At 35.5% G+C, this 24,055-nt stretch overlaps 1 protein-coding gene across 1 annotated transcript in view; it reads right to left on the minus strand.

Annotated features, from left to right (window-relative positions):
* Window positions 1-24,055, minus strand: part of DOK6 (docking protein 6) — a 252,006-nt gene that overhangs the window by 21,039 nt on the left and 206,912 nt on the right. The window contains exon 7 of the mRNA XM_026079293.1: window positions 21,960-22,077. Coding sequence (XP_025935078.1) covers window positions 21,960-22,077 — 118 coding nt within the window. The remainder of the gene's footprint in view (window positions 1-21,959; window positions 22,078-24,055) is intronic.

Raw genomic sequence — 24,055 nt, forward strand, 5'->3', positions numbered from 1 at the left:
GGATCCAGTTTAAAGGAGATTCCCTTGATAAAGAAATGTCACACAATGGGGGATTTATTATTCTTCCACTGGGATCTCCATTGGTTCAGTGAAGGGACAGTGTACGGTTTCCATGCCTACAATCCAAGCTGTCATTTTCCTAATCACATAACTAGTCAGGACACTCAAAGGTTTGCGACCATTCAAGAACGTTATTTGACATCACTCATTTAACAATTTCCATGATGCCAATCCCTGCCTTACTATGGCACTACAAAAGACAAAAAGCTTGTGTGCCCTCTAGTTCAGTGTTCCCCCCAGCCCAAAATCACTTCTTTTGGTAGCGTTAAATGTACCAAACCAAACTTATGTGAATCAAATTGATTGGAATATGGTTTCATATTTTAGGATTATTTTTAAAAGACAGCAGAACAGTTGATTTGGGACCAACCCTATGTAATTCAGTGTCCCAATCCCTGTTTACACCAAGGACATTGTCAGCTCCTCCTGTTCTGCACTGTATGGAACAATAGATCTTAATTCCCTGGTTCTGAAGCCACACCATATTTAGTTAAGCTCATAAAAAATAAATGGGCCTAGAAATTTTTTCTTCCGTTACATAGCACAGTATTCCAGTTTGGAATGTGCTTATGTTTCCAGGCTGCATTTTCTCACACAGGAACATGCCATCAGATGCTGTGGTCAACCAATAAACCCCTACAATGGAAGAAGGCTCAGAGGAGATGGGTGAGGGCCATGTCCCCATGGAGCTCAGGGATGAATGCAGGGTGTGACTGCCCACAGCTGTCCCAAAGAAAGCTGAATTTATCTCAACACAAATGGGACCAAAGTGGCCTTTGTTTTAGATGAATGGCTATCTCAGTTGAGTGGATCAACAGGCTGTAAATGTTTTTCCCTGATTTAATCATGAGAGGGTGAATATCTCCCTGAGTTACCCAGAGCCGCTTTGGGGGAGTGTATATGCGGCTCAGCCCAACACAGGGTGTAAAAACTAAGCAATTAATAAAAGAACTTTGAAGAGAGCAATGGGCTTGAGCTGGTTTCAACTCACATACTCCTTCCCGGCGACTGGGGGCACCCAGCATCCTGACGGCAAGCATATTATAGAGACTGGTAATGGGAATCATGTTTGCATTGTGACTCAGCTGTATATTGCAATTGTTATATTAACAAGTGTATTGTGATTACAGTATATTGCTGTATCACTCTGCTAAGTCAAAATCCTGTGTCATGTCAAATATATTCTTCAAATAAGTAAATCTGATATTGAACATTATACCCTCCACATGTGGAGCATTTAAAAGAACCTGGTCACAGAGTATTGGACTCTGACAGATGCCAGTCAGATTTAACCATCATGTATATTTTCAGAAAGGAACTGAAAAGTCTGATGATATGTTTAGTAAGAAGGAGATTTAAAACCAACATTTTCTAAAATTAATAATGATGATAATAATGATGATAATAATACTTTGGTTATCTGATATCAGACACTGTATGAAAGTACAGACTGACTTAAGTCAAACCAAAACATGAACTGTTTTTTGGATTTAGATGCACAACCTGTAGAAGAAGGAATATTATTAACTTTTAATGTTTCACCAGAAAATAAATGTCTGCATCCTGCCATTATGCTAAAATTATGGCAAAGGAATCCCACACTGCAGGTTTAATTTTGCTAAGCAAATAGCAGTTCTCCCACTTTCAGGACTACGTGCAGAACTATGATAAGACTGCTCTAAGAATTGCCTACTTTCATGTAAAAATGCATAGTAAATCATTTCTCCAGGAAAAAGGAATTTGTGCTGCACTTGAGATCATCATAGTATCAGACAAAAGAGGAAAAGCATAAAAGATACACATTGGAAAGTTCTTCCAAATAGCAAAAATATGTATAAACATGAAATACAGCCTATCTCAATAGATATTCTGCTTCAGTTAGATGAATAGTCTGCCTGGAATTTTGTTGGCACAGTATAACTAACAACGCTGTTCCCCTGTCGTAATATTTCAGTGAGTACAACTCAACTTTTCTTATCAAATATTGTACTTGTACTTGTATTAAAGCATTCCTTTGAAGCTGTCACTTTTGATTGGGAAGGGGTTTGGTGCTTAGCCAGACAGAAGAACGATTTACAGGCAATCATCAACCCAATTTTTGCAGCACTCTAAGTAGACCAATCCAATCCAGAGCAGGAATGAGTCTGATTAAATTAATAATGATTAATAGTGGATCAAAGTAGAAGTTGGAGAGGTTGCTGCACTATAATATTTCTATTGCTTTACAACATACTTAACTTCTGGTTTGTAAACATTCCTGTTCCTGTACAGTAACACACACACAAAACACACACACACACACAAAGAAAAATTAATACTGGTTTAGCCCATCCCATTTTCCTTTTAAAGACCTAACATCTACTGATGTGAAGCTCTGTCTAGAGGAGTATTTACGTAACTTACCTTTTTCTCTAATAGTGATATGGATGCATTTAAGCAGTCTGGTAACTGCAGTCCCTTCTGATCACAAAATGGCATTTTGTCTATGAACCTGTTGGATTTGCCAAGTTTGAGAATGTCCAGAGGGACCACATTTTTAGTCTTTACAAGCTGACTGTTTGTATCTTGTTTTGAGGCTTAGACACTGGACATTATTTAGACATTAGCAGTTAAACTCATTAGCAGTTTATGGCCTGGGTAAAGGAAACAGCTAACATTTATATCATAAAGTAATCTTTAATGAGAAGTTCTAACAGTGGACTGAGATCAATTGAGTAAGTGATAAGGAAAATAGACTCCCTGAGAAAAATAGAACTCTTTTAAACATGAGAATGAATAATCTACTATATAACTAAAAAAAAAGTAATATGATAAATTACAGACTAAGAAGTTAGTTTGATCATGCATTTTCAAATACACCTCTCCTTCCAAGTTTTTCCTCCCCTTATCTATTCTAACATTTGAAATTAGTAGAAATTTCCAATTTTATACAACAGCCTCTGGTAGAGTTCACTCCTTCTTATTTTCACTAAAAACTATGGAATTTCCACCCGAAGTAAGCATACCTCAGATATGTGCTAATACTGGCTCTTTTTCCATTTACCGACAGACTGTAGTCTCCTTAGGGCAAGAAATAAATTTTCTTGCAGTGAAATGTACTTTTTGGCATTCAGTGACAATAATGACAATAAATATAGCTCCTAGAGTGCTCTAATTGTAGTCCACGGCTACATGCTGTGCATGTGACAGAGAAGCCTAGCATGCATCTTGACCTGTGGGAAATAGTCAGCTAAGCTGTTCTTTTCATGTCTCTTGGTCTCAAGGCAAGTTGAAAAAGCCTCTCCTTTGGGTAAAATCTAGGTGCCTCTGCTCCAAGAAGTTTTCAGCCATTTGAGAACTATAATAAGACTGTGCCATAGAGCCAACTGTTACCATCACGTTTACTATATACTTTTGACTAAAACCACATAGGTCTTGATGATGGGTTATGATTTTGTGACACTTACAAGTATATAATATCATCTCATTCTAAGATTATTATTTTTAGAATGAGAGAAATGCCAATGAAGTAAAATAACACACTTTTTCCTATATGGGTGTTCAATGTGAACACCACCACAACAGACTTAATATGAAAAAAGACTAAGCATTAAGATAAAACTTTCCCACAAATGAAAATCAGTATTCCTGCATTTTCATTCACCTTTTCATCTGAGTCTTTTATGCTTGTATTTCATATTTTTCTTATAAATAGCTCAATTGTGCTCCAACAGGCTTTTTTCTATTGTCTTATGTCTGAATTTTATTGTATACTGCGATGACATTTGGTAATGCAGTGAAAAGAACTACAATTTTATCTATTATATTTATCCTGCCAGGAAAAATCAAAATAGATATGTGGATCACATCTCAAACGTTAGTGAGGAAGTATACTGGACTTTTTCTCCTTTTTGCTAGGAAATTTCAATTGAAAATTAAAATAAATAAAATACTTCTGACAAAACAGATTAATAACCCCAATGTTCACCAAAATCTATGAGTGTAAACTAATCCTTTAAAAATGATTACCGATAGGTAATTTGCTTGGAGACAATCTTAGTTCCCCTTGTTTGATGTCAGTGCTTAATCTCCTTGTCATGTTAAATGCAGCCTTGAAAATAAGAAAGCTGTTGTCATCAACAAAAATATACTAATAAAAGATTGAATAAGTCCATCAAAACAATGGTCCAAAATTGGTTTTGATTGTTGTTGCTAAAAGAAATGCAAGCTAAATAATGTGAATGCAATCAAAGAGAGAAAATATCAGTTAAAGGCCATTCCTAAAAATGATCTGTCTTATTTTAACAAATAGGAAAATAAAGTGATGTAAATATAGGTCTAGCCAAGTGCAGGTGTAGAAGTTAGCTTCTTTATGGATGCACTGTGAAAAAATAAGGTTATGAGCACTTTCATGTTACACAAGAGACAACCAGTTTTCAAAGTTAAAAAGTAGCTTTGAGTAAACTTTCTTATAATTTATAAAATTAAATTTATTCATAAAATAAGTGTAAATTTGAATCAACCAATTGACTGATATCAATATAATATATATTTTTAAAGGCTTTAGAAGGCAATTTTAATTCCTAGCTTCACCAGTTACATTGTTGATATTTTGTTAAATTATTGGATTATATTTCATATTGTACTTCTCAAAATATTTAAAGATGTGCTATTATTTGTGGCCACTATCTCATAGCATAAAGTCCCCCAAAATAATCCTTTTCCTAAAAGCAACGTACATAATTCAGAACATGTTTTCTCTTTTCATCATGACTTTGTTTTGTAGAACTGTTAATTCAGGTTTCACGTATTTCAGTACACAGATATTATGTTTCTAGAAGCATTATATATACAGATAGATTTGACAGATAAAATGCATAATCATTATTCTTGCCAGAAGGCAGAACATACGTTTCTGTTCTTTACATCCTGATAAAGGATATATATTATTGTCACTACAGTGCTTTTATTAACATTGGAGGGCAGAGAACAAAATGTTTCATTTTTCTGAGTCACTGTAAAATATAACCTCACCTTCCTCCTCTTCCCTCTCTATTTGCAATAGGATTACAGAAGTCTGTGATATTAAACATTACCTTTCTTCTAGGTCAAATAAATGATAAACCATATAGCCCTGCCACAGTTAGATCAAAACATGAAGATTCTCATTGTTAGTAACTATAAAATAAGCCCGAGAGACAATGGACTGATCCTAAGGGAACAATAATCAGGGGAGAAATGAGTTTAATGCATTTCCACTTACTTCTAAGATACCCCAAAACACAACCAAACTAAATCCATCCATGAAAATACAGTGTTTATTCAAAAGAAGCTTAAATCCTGGCACACAGTTTCTTGATGGGAGGGACCCAAAGTAATATTGATTATCCACTTTTTGAAAACTAATCTTTCCAGAAAAAAATTCTCAAAAATATATCCTCTCACTCCCACCTCTTGTTCCTTCCCCTCCCACCCTGAGGTACCTCAGCTATTTTCAGTCTACTTTTGGCTTCTTAGTCTGACTCAGACTTTCAAGCAAAAAGATGAAATGGAAATTTCATGTTAGTGAAACAAGTGTTAGCAGTAAAAATGTAACAATAAAACAAGCAAAAGTAAACATTTTTGAGGAATTATGATAAGAAATTAAGGCATGATCATTTATTTGATTTCAGGATCAGACATTAGTGATGTTTAATGACTAATATCCCTTATTCCATCATGTACATAAAACAAAGATGGTGATTACGTATAACATTTCTCCAAGTCAGCCTGTTTCTCAGTGGGAAAAAAATCTAGTTTCAGAGATAAACAGGCTATTTCCAATAATTTCCATGGGAACTGTCTACCACTCTCCTCCAGATGGAAGAGACTGTTGTATTATCTGTGCCAGTTCAATGGTCCCACTTCACAGCATAAGCTATGAGATCTGAGAAAATGATTTATTAAATTTTAGAGTGAGGAAAAGAAAAAGGTTATCAGAGAAATACTTTATTTATTTCTTTTTTTAATTTGTCAAAATGTTTAGGTTTTCATGGACATAGTCTGTATAGAAAACACTTAAATAGATCATTTGGAACTATTCACCTTGTTTTATGAAGCCTTTGCCCTGACAGCCTGGTCTTCAGAAGGACTGAAAGCTTTTGAAAGATTTTAAGCACTTTCAATGCCAAGGCCACACTCATAGCTGGTGGCAATTAAAGGCACTGATCTGCTTTCCCAGGATTCAGAGTTATAATGGATATTGAGAGTCACACCTTCAACTTGCATGAACAGTTACAACCGTATCAATATCAGTGCTGACTTCTGTTCAGGGACTTCCAGGGCCCTAAGAAAACTTATACATGCTGCAATATTCAGGAAGTAATCATGCATATTTGAAAGGTGGGCTGACTAATTTAGGGCAATTTAAATGATAGACTGATTCAGAGCTGGGACCCAATTACATCTTGCTCCAAAATGCCTGTCACCTGCATCCTGTTGGAGATCTGTTCTTCTAACACTGACCAGAGCCCCACAGCTGCTGCAGTGACGAGGAAAGTTCAGAATGGAGATTTGGCCATTGATCCACAATTATTAACGTCAGTGAAGCACCAATGCATCATTTAATCACACAGATTGAATCTAGATCAGTTATCAGAACATGAACGTATTTATGTTGAATAAGCAAGAACATGCAGCAGAGTGTTTATGCTAGCTTTATGCCCTTAAATTGGCATTATACCAGCAACAGAAAAAGAGGCAATACCTGATCTGGTATGAAGTTAAAGTGATATCTAGTTTGGCATAAAGTCTGCCTGCACCAAGCTACTCATCAAAATATTTTGAACAAATTTAAACTGTTTGAAGGAGTTTGTGTCAGTTCAGCATTCTGAATCACATAGCCATGGCATTTCTTATCAAGCAGTAGGCACTTTAAAACAGGATTTATTGTCTTGTCAAACCACTGCCCTATTCCATGCATCAATGGGAACATAAGCAAACAAAGTAACATTTTAATCAAGACAATGCTAACACTTTTAATAATTTATATCTCTAAGTTATGCATCAATATCCATGCATGAATTCTTCTCCTAATAAAAATGAGCAAGCAAACAAACCAGCCGCAAACATCTTTCATTAAATTAGCACTTGAAGATACAAAGTCTTTCAGCTTAAGAATACTCATTAATATTATTCAACACGGGCTGGTAGGTAGACTTCCTTTTTGCCCCTTTGCTTTATTTTTCAGTCTACTGATGGTCATGGTGAATATGAAAGACCTGAATTGCTTATTACCTTATAGAAGACTCTTGTCAAAGGCATCTGTATTTCAGTATAATGGTATGATGTTGCAATAACCATAATTCTCTCACTGTGATCATCTGGATCAGAAAATGTTTCCTTTTGTCATTGTGCTTGAAATGCCTGTCATCAGGAAACAGGCTCCCAGCCACCACGTGGCAGCACATGTGTCTATTAAAATTTTCAGAGACCCTAGATTTAGTAAACAGCAAATACTCTTCAGGGATATCATTTTGCAAATAGCCATGATACCAAAATAAAAAATTCAGGGAATAATTTGTCATACTTCTCAGACAAAGGATAAATCTATCTGCTAAATAAAGGAAACTTTAGAATGAATAGAACAAGTTTCAAGTAAAAAAATATTTTTAGCATGTTAAAATGATAACTATTAACGACTGTATTTATCATAGGGGATAGTACAAATAATACTAACTTATAAAGGACAACTAACTATGGTGAAATAAACAGTCATAGAGTAAGAATGACAATATGAATTTCTGTAGCAAACTTGGAGGGCTCTTCAGCAGAGCTATGCTGGTCTACAAAAGATTGGGATCTGACCCTCATTTGATTCTGCCATATAACCAGGAATACTGGACCTAGTTGTCACCAACTATCTGCATTTCATAGACATTTGAGTAATATGGAAAAAATGCACTTATGATATTCTAAGTGAAAACAATGTTACAAGGAAAAGAAGTAAGAAAATTTTTTTTTAAAGTTTGTAAATGTACAATGGGCAACACATAAAAGACAGGTAAGGTATAAGAATACCTACAATATGTTGTACATGGCCTATATTTTCCGTCTGTGAAATCTGATAAACATATTTGAAAAATATAGTAGATAACAAGGTGCTCTGTTTAACCCCAATTTGCATTGTATGATACTTTTGATCTAACAAACACTTCTCTGAGGAAAAAACACCTGGATGTGAGTTGGATTCATGTTTGCAGCTATTAAGGTCTGAATACATAATAGACAAGATCCATATAATGTACATATTCAGGGTGTGCCACTTCTTGATATACTTCAGCTACACAATTTAGAAGCGGTTTCATATTGAAAGAAAGTCTGAGTTATAACAATGCATCCAAAATTAATGCATATAAAATTCATTATGCTGAAATAATAATTATATAAACAAGGTTTGTCCGAACATGTGCATCTCACCTACAGTCATATATTTCATTTTGATCTCCATAATACTTTTTGTTTGCTTGTTCATTGTGTAGGTTCAAAAATCCTGTTAATACTTTTGAATGAGATACTGGGAAATGATGGATATATTCATATCAATGAGTTCTGTGCTCAGTTTCTGTTAGTAAAACTCAGTACAAAAAAAGAAGAACTGAAATTACCTTGAAAAATTTCATTCTTATAAATACATTTGTGTAAAGGAAATACATATAAATATTTACATTTCAAATAAAATGCTATGAACTAATTTTGAAAAATTTTCTCCAAGGACAAATTCTCTTGCAATTTTAATGCCTTCAGTGGCCACTTCAAAAAATAGCCAGTCTACTAAAACTGCATGTACCCTAGCACTGTGGTCTAAGAACAGTACTTGGCTGCCAGACAAGAGATGCCACAATAATTGCTAGATTTGACTGATTCCTCCCCAGGCTGGTGAAAACTGTGAATGCTGTGTAAATAGTGAGACAGTGAGTCATATTACCTTTGTGAGTAAGGCAATTTACTTCTCTGGGGTCAGCAAAGACAAGATTCAAAGCTAATTCTATCTATTGCTACTGGATGAAAAATATTTGCAAGCAGCAGATCAGTATTCACAGAGTGTGGCTTTAGAGCTCCCACTGACTAGGAGCTGTTCTCAGGGAGATAAGGGGATCATCAGTCCCTCGCTGTTAAGGCTGAATATTGATGCTCAGTGTAATGATATGGACCCATTCTTTAGGTATTAAGCTATACTGCAACAATATCTGTGTTGGGACAATTTCAAGCTATGTGATAGTAGTGAGGGCTTTATTAAACCATTCCCACAGTTGTGGTGATGTTCTCAGTTTACTTTTTGTCTGATCACCTCTGTAATGTAATAATAATAATAATAATAATAATAAAGAAATCCCATTCATATAGATGTTTTTTAAATCCAAAGCAGTCAAACATGTAGAAGTTCTATCATAAAAATGCATCTACATCTCCATATAAAAATCCTACTAAGGATCCATGACTACCAGAAGAAAGATTGACTTCAGTCAAAAAGGCTGTACATAATAACACAGGTCACTGCAGAAATGCTCAAAAGTGGTAGAATTGTTTATGCTGCAGTGATCGGCTGACATGAGTTGCAGGGAAAGGTTCTCATAAGTGTAGGTCAGCAGAGTTTTTTTTTTCATGAGTGATGATGAATTGCAACAGCTGAGGCCCAATGCTTTAACAACGAAGAATCTTCTCTTTCTTGCCTAGTTATGAGTATTTTCTCTTGCATGGCTGTGATTATTTAAATAAGCAAAATGAGTAAACATCTCATATTCCTAGCAATGATACCATTCAGATTTTCCGAACAGTTTTCCTTTTCATAATAGCTATGCACCAGCATAATTTCATTCATGTCTCTGGTAATGTCCCTGATTTACAGCAGCATAAGCAAAAAACCAGTCCCACCTTGAAGATAACAGCTTAAATCGTCTCCCTGTTTGGTATTTTATTACACAGTAAACACCACTGCAAAATTTATGGCTCATTCCCACAGTTCTATATAAGGTTTGAAGCACAACTAAGGTAATAAGAGTGCGTGAAGAGGTATCTTGGGCCTTTCTATATATTTCTTCAGTCCTGAGACACCTTGATGCTGGTCCAACCCACAAGCATAATGTGGAGCAGTTCTCTACTTTAGAACGCTGGTCAACAAATCAGGAAATCATATAAAATGGTAGAGGCTCCAGAAAAATCCCTTTTCCTCCTGGCCTTATACTAGATGAATAGAAGATAATGGTCCTCTAAGAGTTACAAGAAATTCACAGTGAGCAGCACTGGGAAGAGACCTTCTTACAGCTCCACTACTGAGTCAAAAGGCTTTGCTGGTGCATACAAACCAGTATATAATATGAATGAAAAAACACACACAGGTACAGATAATGTTCAGTATTTATCACTACCAGAAGTCATTTGTTAAAAACAGGCTGTCTTAATTAATATATGGTGACAGTCAAAGAGGAAAACAAGATTCTTTGGAAACAGATTCATGGACAAGCACTACAACAGATTGGCACTTAAACCATAATGAACGTACTTGATCAGAGGAAAGTGTTTCTATAAGAGGCATGAAAGGGATGAAAAACTGCTGAACTATTTCTCAGAATTAAATACCTGCTCTGATGAATGGGGAATAATGAGACAGTTGACAAAACCAAATGAAATACATTTCCATTTCCTAACCCAGAACAGATTATCTTTTCCATCATAAAATGCTTGTAACATCAAATGTTTTGTTACGATAGGACTGTCATCTCACAAATAGAAGCCCTGAAAAACTGCTGAGATGCCCAGGAACAATATAACAGTAATAATGGAGAAAACAAGTGGCCAAAGTCTGTCATCAATCATTCAATCAAATAGATGCTGCATTTATAATAATCAAGCTTCACCATTTATGTAAATAGGCTCTGAGCTGTACTTTCAGCACCAACATTAATTGTGAATATTCCCACAGACTGGGACTTAGGTAGATGAGGAGTGGAGATAGAAAGCTTATTTGGGTACCTGCACCCCTGGTTTGATGTCATCAGTCCATGAGCAAGAAAGTAGGAAATCTGATGCCTGATGTAGGCAAGTATATGGACACAGAGGTGCTACTCTAGCATGTTTGTGGGGGTATTTAGGGAGAAAATGTTGCATTATTGTTATATATTCATACTCATGTTTCGAAAAGTAGGAAAATGAGGTATAAAATACAAACCTGCTTGATGCAGTTTTCACTAACTTCGATGAAAGGACACCATACCCAGTAATGGGAATCAGAACTCTTACAGAAGTAGAGTAATTACAGAATATAGAATACAGAAGAGAATAAAAATGATAGCATTAATAATAGCAAATTAATAAATTGCAAGAGCAATGAGCAATGTTGTAAGCAGGGGAACAGTATTTTTCTTGGAAACCAAAACCAAACAACAGATCAAAATCCTCTGTTAACTCATATTTGTTTCAGAAAAGATAAAAATGCACTGACAGTGGTGGTAGTGGTATAGGTAGAAAGAGCTAGCCACAGATCTTGTGTACTTAGAAGACATCCAGAAAGGGCCATTTTATCTTATACACCTGTGCACAGTTAGCTAATTTTCAACTAAGTAGCCTGTTAATTCAGTAGGTATTTTACTATGCATGCCTGAAAATAACAAATATGATTAACTTCCACTTGTTTATTTAGCTCAGCTCATGTCAAACAGTTTTGGGAACAGTCGAAGGTGACTGTATAGTGCTCACTAGAGTTTGGCGAGGAGTAAGGAGGCTCATCACTGGCAGTGGCAGCCCCACGAAGGTCAGTTCCCGAAGGAGTAGGTGGGTGGGACGAGGCCCCACTTTCTCCCGTGAATGGGAATGAAAGTCAAAGGCAGACAAAAGGTGGAGAGAAGCCAGAGCCTTAGTTTCGGTCTACAGAGTAGCAGACAGAGCAGTTGTACCAGCTCAGAGAGACCAGCAGTCCCTCCAGAGGCTGCCGTACTGGGGAGGAGTGGGTGGGCAGCTGCAATGCTGCGCTGTCCTCAGGCTAGACGGAGTGCTGGCATTGCCACACTTCACAGATGACGGGACTATAACATACAGTCATTAAAGAGAGTAGTAAAGATCCTTTCACTTCAATCTCGCTCTCCAAGTAAGGCCTTTGCTGAACAAAAATTTTTGTTTTCAACAGTTCTGGCTGAATTTTTTTCAACATCTGAACTAAAAACTCATACCGCTGAGGGCCTCACCTCCAGTCTGTAGTTAGAGTTGGCATGACTTCACAGGACACTGCTCTGCTACTCTGTGCTAAGCCCTTCATGTGGACGTTACTAGTAAGAGCATAGGGAAGGACAGAACTTTTCATATTTATTAATGTAAATCCACAGTACCCAACCATCTGTCCCTGAACAGCTAACTCCACTCTTCCTACAATTTCTACAAAGTCCTGTCTCTCTTATCTCTCTTCCAGTCCAGTACTACATTTTCTTTTCTTCCATACAACTTTATAACTCAGAATATTTCATTTGTTTTTGAACTCAAACCAACAAACTCATTATTAAAATCCTTTCCCAGTAGGTATCTTCACAGAGTTTTGAAGGACAAAGATAAAGAAGTATCCAGCAGCTAAACAGCAAACTTACTTCAAGTATGCAGGCATGGAGCTGCAAGGAGCCTGCAGACTCCAGCTATGTCTCACTTCCAGTTTGGGAAAAGTTTAAAAACTTTGGTGAAAGATTGTTAATTCTGAATTGGGATGAAATTCCTATTATTATTCACAGTTCTTTCTTCTGTGAAATTTATCATAGTGTCTTACAATGCATCATTTTGATCAAATAAGAAGTTGGCAGGATATAAGCATTCACCAAGATGAAAAAAGATGAAAAGGCTTTTTGAATAAATGGAGAATGAAAGAATTTCTAAGAGATTTTTTTTGAACGTTCCTTTTTTTTTCCTCTACTGAATAATACTATGATTTTTTAATCAGTTTTGAACAGCTAAAATTCAATATGCAGTTTTAAAGAATATATTCTTATGGCTCAATTGAATTGAACATAGTGAGTATGTTGTCCATCGTGTTTAAATTGTCATTACCGAGAAAACAAATAGGTCTGTAATAACACCAGACTTTGTCATATGCTGCAAATATTGACATCTCAATATTGTTGAAGATCAGTAAAGTGGAATATACATGATGGATAGTCTTACAGAAGCTTAAGATTATTATATTTGAGATCTTATGATACTCACCTATTTTCAAAAATTACAACTTTTCTAGATTCTAATGATTCTTGTGAACATTTTCAATAGGATGTCTCAATTTCAGCCTTTTTTACTTTCTTTTAAAATTAATTATTGACAGAAAAAGCTTATAATTTTTATAGTATCATGCAAATGGATACTAAAGGAAAATCTTTTGTTTTGCCTAGGTAGTTTTTGCCCAAACCACACAGACTTTTTTGGGGTTTTTTGTTCATTTGTTTTTAAGGACTTTTAATGCATCCATGATTTGGAGTCATAGTTTGACTGGAAGATATGGTCTGTCATCATATTTCAATTCATTCAAAAGTACACAAATGAAATATTTAAGCCTAGTGACAACCATCTTGATTCTAACTTTGAAAACTACTTAACATAAGATAAGATAGCAATTGCTAGAGCAAGCAATTTATTGGTGAAAAGATTTGATAGAAAAATACAGTTTGCACAAAATCGACCTTTGTCAAATATTTCAATTTTCTCTTAGAATAAACGTAACAAAACCTTTTTTGTTCAGACAATCCAATACTGACTGACAATTAGCAGCTGTGGAGTTGGTGGTGCCCATTCCCCCGTGGCACATTCTCTGCCTGAACTACACGGCACAATGCAGGTCCTTCTCACATTTTATGATACAGCAGAGTGATCAGATGACTGTAGCAATCCAGCTTCAATCAGTAGCATGGATAAAAATTCTGGGTTTTGGTAAGAGGTAGACCGGGGCAAAACTTGGCACTACTGGAACGAGTCCAGCGTAGGGCTACAAAGATGATTAGGGGACTGGAGCATCTCTCTTATGAGGAAAGACTGAGAGAGCTGGGCCTGTTTAGCCTGCAGAAGAGAAGGCTGAGAGGAGATCTTATCAATGCATACAAGTATCTGAAGGGAGGGTGTCAAGAAGAGGGAGCCAGACTCTTTTCAGTGGTGCCCTGCGACAGGACGCGAGGCAATGGGCACAAACTGAAACACAGGCAGTTCCATCTGAACATGAGGAAAAACTTTTTCACTGTGAGGGTGACAGAGCACTGGCACAGGTTGCCCAGAGAGGTGGTGGAGTCTCCTTCTCTGGAGATATTCAAAAGCTGCCTGGAGGCGATCCTGTGCAATGTGCTCTAGGTGCCCCTGCTTGAGCAGGGGGGTTGGACTAGATGATCTCCAGAGGTCCCTTCCAACCTCAACCATTCTGTGATTCTGTGAAACATTAAAATACTTCTCATACTAACACTGTGTGAGAAGCTAGCACCACCACATATTCATAAAGTCATTAATCAAAGACAAAATCTGTGTAGTTTGCATTGAAAAACTATGTTTGTTGCTTTTTGGAAGGGAGGGAGCAAACACCCAAGATTTAACTGCTCTTCTTTGCACTGTTTGGGCTTTCAAAAATAACTTAAGACTGGTGACTTCTATGCTTTCTGGTCTAGCAGGGAATAAGCTTGTTGACATGTGATCTCACTGGAAGACCATCTACTGAGAGAAAGGGTATCACAACATAGGCCTTAAATGAAATCAGAACTTTAGAATTTGACAACAGGATATGCTTTATTAATCTTTTTTGGCTTCCCCCCCCTATTTTTCATGGCTTATAATTGTAAGAACCTCTTACCTCAGCAACCATTTATCAGAACGAAAAGGAATATGTCAAGATACTCTTTAGAACTTGTCAGTAATGCTCTTAATTAGCTATAGCAATCACTGTTAAACACAATGAAGTTCTTTACCTTTACTAGCTTCTGAATAAGACTCTTCACATTTCCAATATGCCATTTTAAAATCAGTCTAGTTTTTATTAGAGTAAGCATCATAATAAGACTTCATAGCAAATATTTTTGGAGAGGATACTAATATGAAGAGGAATTGCAGTTGTTGAATCGTCATCTAAATTTCTCAAATTATTGCAGTAAATTTTACCTCAAACCTATTCTAAATTTTAAAACCACTTGCGAAATTCTCTGTTTTCCCCAAGGCCATGTCTGGGAGAAATGGGGGAACAGCCAGAATCCTCACCGAGAAATTGCTGAGCCGTTGCTTCCTCCGGGAGTTTCTAGGGGCATATACTAACAGAACATATACTAACTTGACGAAAATATAATGTGTTCTTCCCTTCCATCCTGCTTCATTTTGGGGATTAAGCATCTAAAAATATTCATCTTTCACAATGAGTGAAAAAGAGAGAAAGGAAATAATACTAAGTAGGTACACATTTTCTCTCCTGTTCTCACATGTGCTCTTGAACTTCAAAATGAAGCTTCTTGCTGTATCAGTGCCACCAAATATCTTTTGTTTTATGTTAGTGTTTTATAAATGCAATTTTGTTGCAAATATTGCAAATGAATTTGATAGCAGACATAATAAAAACCAGCAGCTAATGCTATCAAAAGAGTAATGTGGCCTATCATACAGTCTGGTACTTTGTTACTTTCCTCCACTTTATATGTCTTCCCCACGAAGAGAGGGAGTATAATTATCCAAATCAGTGAGGTTTTTTTGGTTTGATTTTAATACTTGGAAACATTTGAGCCGCAGTGTATTTCCAGTAGAAGTATAGACTGCTGTGTAGCATGTATGAATATGATTTTTTGTTGGCACTTTCTAAGTGACATCTTAGAAGAAATACATCCCTCCCTCCCCATGGAGCCAAGGATCACAGGTTGGAAACTGTCCTCTTTCTAGAGGAAGAAAAGTATCACAATTTCAGACTTGTAGTGAGACTAGACTAAAACATTAAGGGTTGTCTGTGTGTCTCAAGAGAGAGGAGGAAAAGAACATTTTAAAATAATTAAGAGAGAGGAATGAGGTTAGATTATCTTGGGATATATAGAAAAGACTTCATTACTGTGTTATCAATATCTGGATGCAAAACACTAGAGAACTGTTTAACAATGCAATCTTGCATAAAATGATTTCACAAAAGTGTGCACAGGATATGGACAATACCCCTAGGTCAGTGCAGATAATTGCAAAATGACAGCCCAAATATTTTTATATAGCATGGTAAACTCTTGGCAAAAGCAAAAAGACAAAAAAATAATCAAATTGCTATTAAATAGACAGTGGTAAACTCATGAAATTAGAGGTCTCCAAGAAGTGCAAAATAGATTTTCTTCTGAAAGAAGAAAAAAAACATTGAATAGTCTACCTATAATAGAGTCCATGTGGAGTAGATAAGAAAAAGCCTTGGATTTTTTTTTTAGGTTTTGATTTTTACATACGAAGGAAAAGGAAAAATCAACAACATCATTACAGTAACTCTTGAGTGCAGTTATTGAATGAGGAAACATAAATGGTCAGGAATATATTTTAACGCTTCCTTTATATAAACCTTAATGAAATGGCTTTAGAAAAAATAACATATAAAATGTTAAAAAAGAAGTTATTTAGTATTTAATATCTAATTTTAAATTGTATTTTTATCCTAAATATAAAATTCACTTTTTACTTAATATTTATTTTAAGAAAATTAACAAGCCATGAAGCAATGTATTATTTTGCACAGAATTTCAAGATCAAAAGAAAAGGGCCAAATCTGCTGCATAAGATTAAAGAAGAATACATAATACAGTAATTTTAAATAATGTGGATCTTCTATAGTCTGTACTTAGTAAGTATCCTGTTTCAGGTGTCCTGTATTCATACTTCAAATTTCATAGGCTTCATTTTCCTAATGTGAAAGTCCTGATGAAAGATTCAGCAAAGGAAATGGCAAGGTGAGAGGCTATGAAGCATTTCTGCCTGAGCTGCTGATAGACACTTACTGAAACGTAACTGAATGATCAGATTTGTTTAACAGATACATTCTAAAATTTTGTATCATTTACACCATTCTGGCATCAAGATTAGATGGGGAAATGAGTTCTGTACTCCATTGCTGGGCATATGAACAAACAATGGAAATGCCAAAATGATGAATGTCCTCTGATTCATTTTACACACTTTAATTTGCAGAAAACTGCAGAAACACATAGGAAATTCCTGAAGGATTAGCCTAAGGAGCATTGAACAGAATGATTCAAACCCTTCTAAATATTTAGGAACTTGGATACTCTCTGATTATTTTTAATGATATATCAGCCCTGTTACTTTGTAAGGGCTGGAAACTTATGTAGCTGGAAGAAATAATTTGCATATGCCTCTGTCTCCTTTTTAAATATAAAACCTTTAACTTCTATTGGTCAACACAAAATGCTAATCTGGTTTAAATATATTCCAAAAAAAAAAAAAAAAAAAAGATGGGCTCTCACCTAATAAGGCCAAAATAAAAGGAGCGCTGCAGGCTGGCTTACTGAGGCCAAAGAGGGGCCATAGGTTCCCCCTCTTTTTATGAGCAAAAGCGGATTTATGTTTCTTGCATCTTTAGTGCTAAATACAAAAGACAATTGTCTTAAAGACAAAATTCCTATCAACTTCATAGAGGCCAGCTTCTATTTCTGGGTCTTTTTGTTTTTGACATGTACTTACAATTTTAAGTGCTGCTTTTGGCTTAAATCCTGTCCCACTGAAGACTATAGTTTTATTTTTTGAAAATTTTCCATGACTTTAAAAATTGGAGAATCTAGCTCTTAGCAGGCACATTTAGAGTATATTTTCAGTTTTATTTAATCACTGTGTCATGGATTTACAACAAAATGTGGTAAGTAATTTCTTTGGTTCTAAGTTTACTGTGGAAAAAAAGCATTACTGTTCTCTTTAAGGGGAAAACACTCAAGATGTTATTGGTGTAATCCTTATACAAGTACACACTTCTTTATGTGAGTACTTTCACAGAAATGAAGGATTACTTCTGTGGGTAGCTGTTCATCACTTTGAGTATGGATAGCAAAAGCAAAGTCCAAATGGGGAACACAAACCAGATTCAACCAAAACAGGGTGATTGAAAGCAATTCCTAATTTTGAATTTCTTGGAGAAGGGCCAAACTGTAATTAGATTTTCTGAACATAATTTCCTCAGAGATTTCTATAAATGCAAATAAAAAGCTAATGCGAGTTTCTATGCCAAAATTTTGTTTGGCCTTATTTGTTTAAAACTATCCAAACTGTTTAAAATTTGTAGTATCTAAATTCTCTAGAGCTAGAGCAAGAAATACAATATTAAGTTTCAACTAGCTGAAAATTCATTCTGCAATCCTTTTTCATTCTAAGCCAACTTAAGCTCCAAAATGCAAAATTTTAAATTATAACATGCATTAATGCTATCCATTATATTTTGTTGTATAAGATGACATTGACTTTGTTTCTCAATTTTTAATATTGTGACTTGTGAAGCAGTGCCAAACCACATGCCAAAGACTAATAGTAATAAATGATGAGTTATGAAGGTAGATACATTTTTTATTCATGCTTACATGCATGCTTTTTTTGCTTATATTTTTCTGCTTCTTATCAATGATTTTAGTTGACAGAGTTGCTCTTGGCTTTTGATTTTTGTATTCTTGTAAGTATAGGAGAGCATAATATATTAATGCAAGATATGTTCTGTTGGGGTCTAATTCTTTACACAGTAATCTATTATTCATAAAAAAATGTACAATGCATTTAAGACTTACTTGCATATGCACAAAGATCAGATTATTATGAGAGAGATTAAAACAATTTTCTTTTTTCTCCATTACTCAAACTATTTTATGTTAAAAGTCTGTAAGGTCTTAAAAATACGATCTGGATTATATGTAAACTTTATAAACAGGCATTATGATTTGTAAAGCCACGGGTATCAGTTGGGTTTTAAGTGAAATCACTCTACTACAGAAGCTTAGACCGGTATTCAGCTTGATGGCTGTATAAACTTTGTGTTATTTTTCTATATGGCGCTGATTCCCCTTTTTATTGTGAGGCTTGCACCATGGTGATGGGCTGCACCGGTAAAAGCCAGCCGCCGAGCTGCTCCTATTGACAAGATTAATTAGACATCTAAAATACTATTTTTATTTTAGTAGTGTAATCAAGGACTGAAAAAGTGCAAGGAAGACACATAAGGAGGAAAAGATCTATAAAGAGAGAGTCCAGCCCACCCAATTTTAAGATATTTTGTGAAATGTGTGATCTTTGAGCACTGTTACTCAGGTTTTTAATCTTTTCAGGTCTTTATGTGTAAGTGTTCATGGGCAGATGGAGAATGATAAACCCAATACATATTTATTGAAATGCTTTTTCTCCTCTGAAATATAGTTTTGGTTTTTTTTTTAAACCCACCTTCTTACTCCACAGCATATTCATTATCAGATCAACTCACACTACTAATTAAGTTAAATTCTACTGCTAAATAACTCCCAAAGAGCCAATTTATCTAAGGTAGTATGAGCACATATTCATTTCTCCTTATACATCACCAGCTGTTATTAATTAAATACCAGTCACTTCAGACTGTAAGTTTGAAATAATTGCAATTACAGAAACACTTTTATACTGTATTTAACAGTGAGTTTGGATGTTGTTTTACTGATATTTGGATATGGGCAGGCACCACCCAAGTAATTTTATTTTAGAGTTTACAAGACATTTGGAAGAAAATGTGGAATTTTCATGTTCATTTCTTGAATGTAAAAAACTTTGTCATAAATACACACAAAGTGCAGAACTGAGTTTGATGGGTTATGCTCTAGAGAAAAAGTGTCCTTTCTGAAGGTGTAGCTTACCTTTTCAAACTCGTAAGAGAACAGAGCAGCAGCAAGTGACTTTTCCCATGGCAACAGTCCATCTCAGATGGCTGCTGTACTAAGAGAGGGTGGAAGTGATGCTCACATTCTGCTCCCTCTGTACCCACTTTCCACCTTTGTCTGCAGGCTGATGCTTTGGCGATCAGTATCTCTCTGTTGTGCAAAGACTACCAATATAAACAGGTATTGAGCGGTAAAGGCATACTTCATGCTCCCTTAGGCTTCTGCACAAATACCTTGCCTTTAATTGGTTGTAAGCATTGCTGTAGACAGTTCAAAGAGATCTTCACTATGGATAATGAATAATATTACTGCATGTTAAACTTGTGCAATCAGAGGGAGAGAAAATTGTCCTTTGGATGCATTTCTTAGCTCACTGATAAAACTGAACTAGTCTCTTCTGAAATCTACTATGCTTTCTCAAGTTACAATCACCATAGTACATGCAAGAGAAGTGAAAATCTTAAGTTCAGAAGTATTCATTAATCCCATGTTTCAGTGGAAGTGTGAGTAAAATCTGCATACTTCCAAAAAGTAGTATTCTTGTGTTTTTAATAATACAATTCCAACATGATGCCTCCTGCAAAGCCAGTTGATACACATGTTGAGATATTATTCCATATACAAAGTTTTGCTTTCCTTAAAATTCTACTGACTTACAGTGGCCATTTATGAGACACAAAAGATATGGCAAAGAATGAACAATGTTCCAAATATTTCTCTCACTTCATAAATATTATAATGCATGTTTACTATCCTTTGGCCAAAGGAAAAGCCCAGCAAGAACATAACAAGAGGAACTGTAACGGCTCTACAAAGAAACTTTTTTTTTTTTTTTTAATTCTATTGTGTCCATACAAAAATATCAGTGATATGAGGAATAGGTGATCTACAAGTACAACATTTTTCACAGACAACTTCTGGAAGGTGTTTTTTTTTTCCATTAGTGTTATTTGACTGTAAGTCTATGACCCTGTTTAGAAATTCACTTTGTGCCTTAGTTGTTTGGAGATTAGGAGAAACAAATGCTGTACCCTTTAATGAGTCATCCATCAAATTCACAGTTCACCTGCTGATTTTAATTTCTGTGATAATTTACAATGCAAAACATCTCAGATCTTTCATCTATATCCTGCATTTCACTTATTTTTATGAAAGCATGTAATATGTTTTCTTGGACAGGATTCTCTTGTTTTTGAGCAATTTCTAACCTCCTATCCTAACTGTAAATTGATTATGCAAACAGCTCATTAAGAGAGAAGTGAAATGAAATCCTTAAGACCCTGCAAAGTAATACAAAGGAATATGTTGACAACAGCTTGTTCTTTTTTAAAGTGAAAACAATACTATTACTTAAGGTTTACATTTTGAATGTAATAAAAAGTTCAGTTTCCTAAAAGATACCAATCAATTTCAGCTTAAGAGCAGTAAATCATCATCATCATCAAGTTATGTTAATTATAGCATTTAAAATCTTAAACAAATAGCTTAGAATCTAAATATACAAATGAGAATTGGAGGGAAAAAAAAGATGATATACATATATATACTAACATACATATGTACAGCAGACATATAAGTTTGCCAAACCAAGCAGTTCATATATTTGACTCTCTAAGCAAATTCACCAAGAGTAGCTTTTATTCCTAGAATTATTTAGTTTTAGTCTTGAAATTCATATAGCCACTTTATGTAGATTTAATTGGGCACCCTGAGGTTAGCTTCTGAAATACATACACAGTCTTATTGGAAGAAAAATACTAAAACACCCTGGCATTCATTAGCTACTGAGAAGCTACATTGTGCCAAATTGGCTATCCATTTTTATGTGGTGATTCTGGGAAAAATTTTCACCCCTAGTTTATGAAATGACTAAAAGAAATCTGCTTTATGTAAATTTGGGAATCCTGCTGAGGTTGCTGACAAATGCTAAACTGAAACACAGAGAAAACAACCAGTGCAAATAAAAAGCAATTTGCATGAATTCTGGTCAAATGGAAGGAAGTTAATGGACATGGCATTTTTTTATAAGGAATTTACCTTGTAAACTGTAGATTTCTCCAACGCTGTTCTGCCGGGTGATATGATGCCAATATGCACTACGAGGAAGTGAGATTGACTTGGATAATGTCAATGGTTCAGACAGACTGGTCTGGAGCTAAAAACCAAAGCAAACAACAGATCATACATGACCATACTTGATAAATAAATCTCAATACTTTGAATTGCACCAATGTTGTTAGGAAAATACAATTTACTGAATTACTGTAGTTTTTATATTGTCATTTACAGTATGTAACAAGCATCAGCACTGGGAATGCTCAGGAAAGCCCTGCAAGAATATATTTGGATATTTAAGTTTATAAGCACAGGTTTCTTACCATGTAAGAATATGTCCCTATTTGTCTACAGCTACTCCTGCTGCTGCCAGGATTTTGTTATTTTCTTCTTTAACTTTGCAATAGTGATGGATTAGAATATGCCTGAAATCTGGAACCCCTCTACAATCGTACTTCTTTTTGGTTATTTAACCTGCATATTGGATTGACTATCCAGAAAGATGCTCAGAGAAAATCTGAGCCAACTAGCAGAGAATTAGCAACCAGGAGTCATTAATCCCCTGATCCACCATTCAAGTGCAGGCATCTCAACACCAGTAGCAGGCTACAGCCTCAAGAGCAAATTTCCCCAGTCCAGGGGACTTCATTTAACAAAGCAGTGAGCTGCATGATAAGTGTGTGCGTATACAGGAGCAAGGGCAGAGAAACCTGATGGGAGCAATGTAAACTCTATTAGGGAGAGCTCTGTCTCCAGATGTTCTAGAGATGCGACCCAGAGACAGAAAAAGTGGAAGGACAGACGATTTTGCATGCAGACAATGTTTTTGGAGAGATCTATACATCTTATCTCTGTTTATAAGAAAACAGAATTTATCTGCAAAATTTGTCCATCTCTGGCTTTACAAAATATAAAATGCAAAAAGTAGTTTGCAGAATCTAATGAATCACTAATACTCTGTGGAGCATGCCGTGGGATGGCTGAAAGGATCAACACCAGTGTCTGTGCTTAATGAGTTAGAATGGAAAACCCCTTAAATTCAGGAGCAAGGCCAGGAAGGTGAGGGTGGTGCTCTGAAAGGCTATGCCTGAAACCCATATCTTCAGCAAGTCCAGCTGCAGCGCAGAAGGCATCCAAGGTCTGGATCATTTATTGCAGGCTAATGAAAAACTCCAAGGGATTCCTCCTTCAGAATCATAATGCCAAATTTAAAAAAAACATTTTTACATCTGCAGACTCATGCTATTCTTTAATAACCCCCCCATTTTGGAGACAGTACAATTATTTCATTTTTGAGTATTAAGACACACTGATGCGTGGCAGTTTTGATTTCAGATCAACTTATTATAATTACTTCAGATGTTGCTTTCTTGAGAATTGTCATCCAAATGAGTCCCTTACTACAGTTAATCTCTTTTCTGCTCATTTATTGCCAAATATAACATTTTATTTCTCACTGGTGCAGACCACCAATGGAAACTATTCAATATGATGTAAAGAACTTGCTGAAAGATTTCCTCCATTAAGAAAAGTTCAAAAGTCTTATCACAGGAATTATATTTTGGAGGAGACTTGACAATTTGAAGTTTATAAAATTAGAAAGGTTCCTTTATTATGGAGAACAAGGCAATAAGAAACATTCTAAGAATTATTCTGCAGGTTATTTTACTATGCTAGTATAACAAGACTTTGTAGGGTAAGAAAAATACATAATATCAATTAATTTCAATATACACATGATTCCCTCATAATTTATTCACACAAAAGCTAAATTCTAGTCTTGAAGCAATGGGCAAAGCTCTTTATCGGTACACACTCTTAACAAATTAATACCAGTAAGGAGAACCACTTTGGCTACGGTTCATTGTCTCAAAACTAAAGGCTTTAAAAGACTCAAAAAATTCATTCTTACTATAAATTAAGGTAAGAAGCACTGCAGTACAAAAATCACACCGGGAGCATTTGCAGTGCTGTATTTCCTCCTTTCCTGTTCTCTAATATGGGAACAACTTCTGACACCAGCTTTTGGGCAAGAAGTATCACCTCACATATGCTTCGCCACAATATGCTAAGTACCA

The sequence above is a fragment of the Apteryx rowi genome, unplaced genomic scaffold (genome assembly GCF_003343035.1).
Source record: "Apteryx rowi isolate R43461 unplaced genomic scaffold, aptRow1 scaffold_499, whole genome shotgun sequence".
NCBI classification, from domain to species: Eukaryota; Metazoa; Chordata; class Aves; order Apterygiformes; family Apterygidae; genus Apteryx; species Apteryx rowi.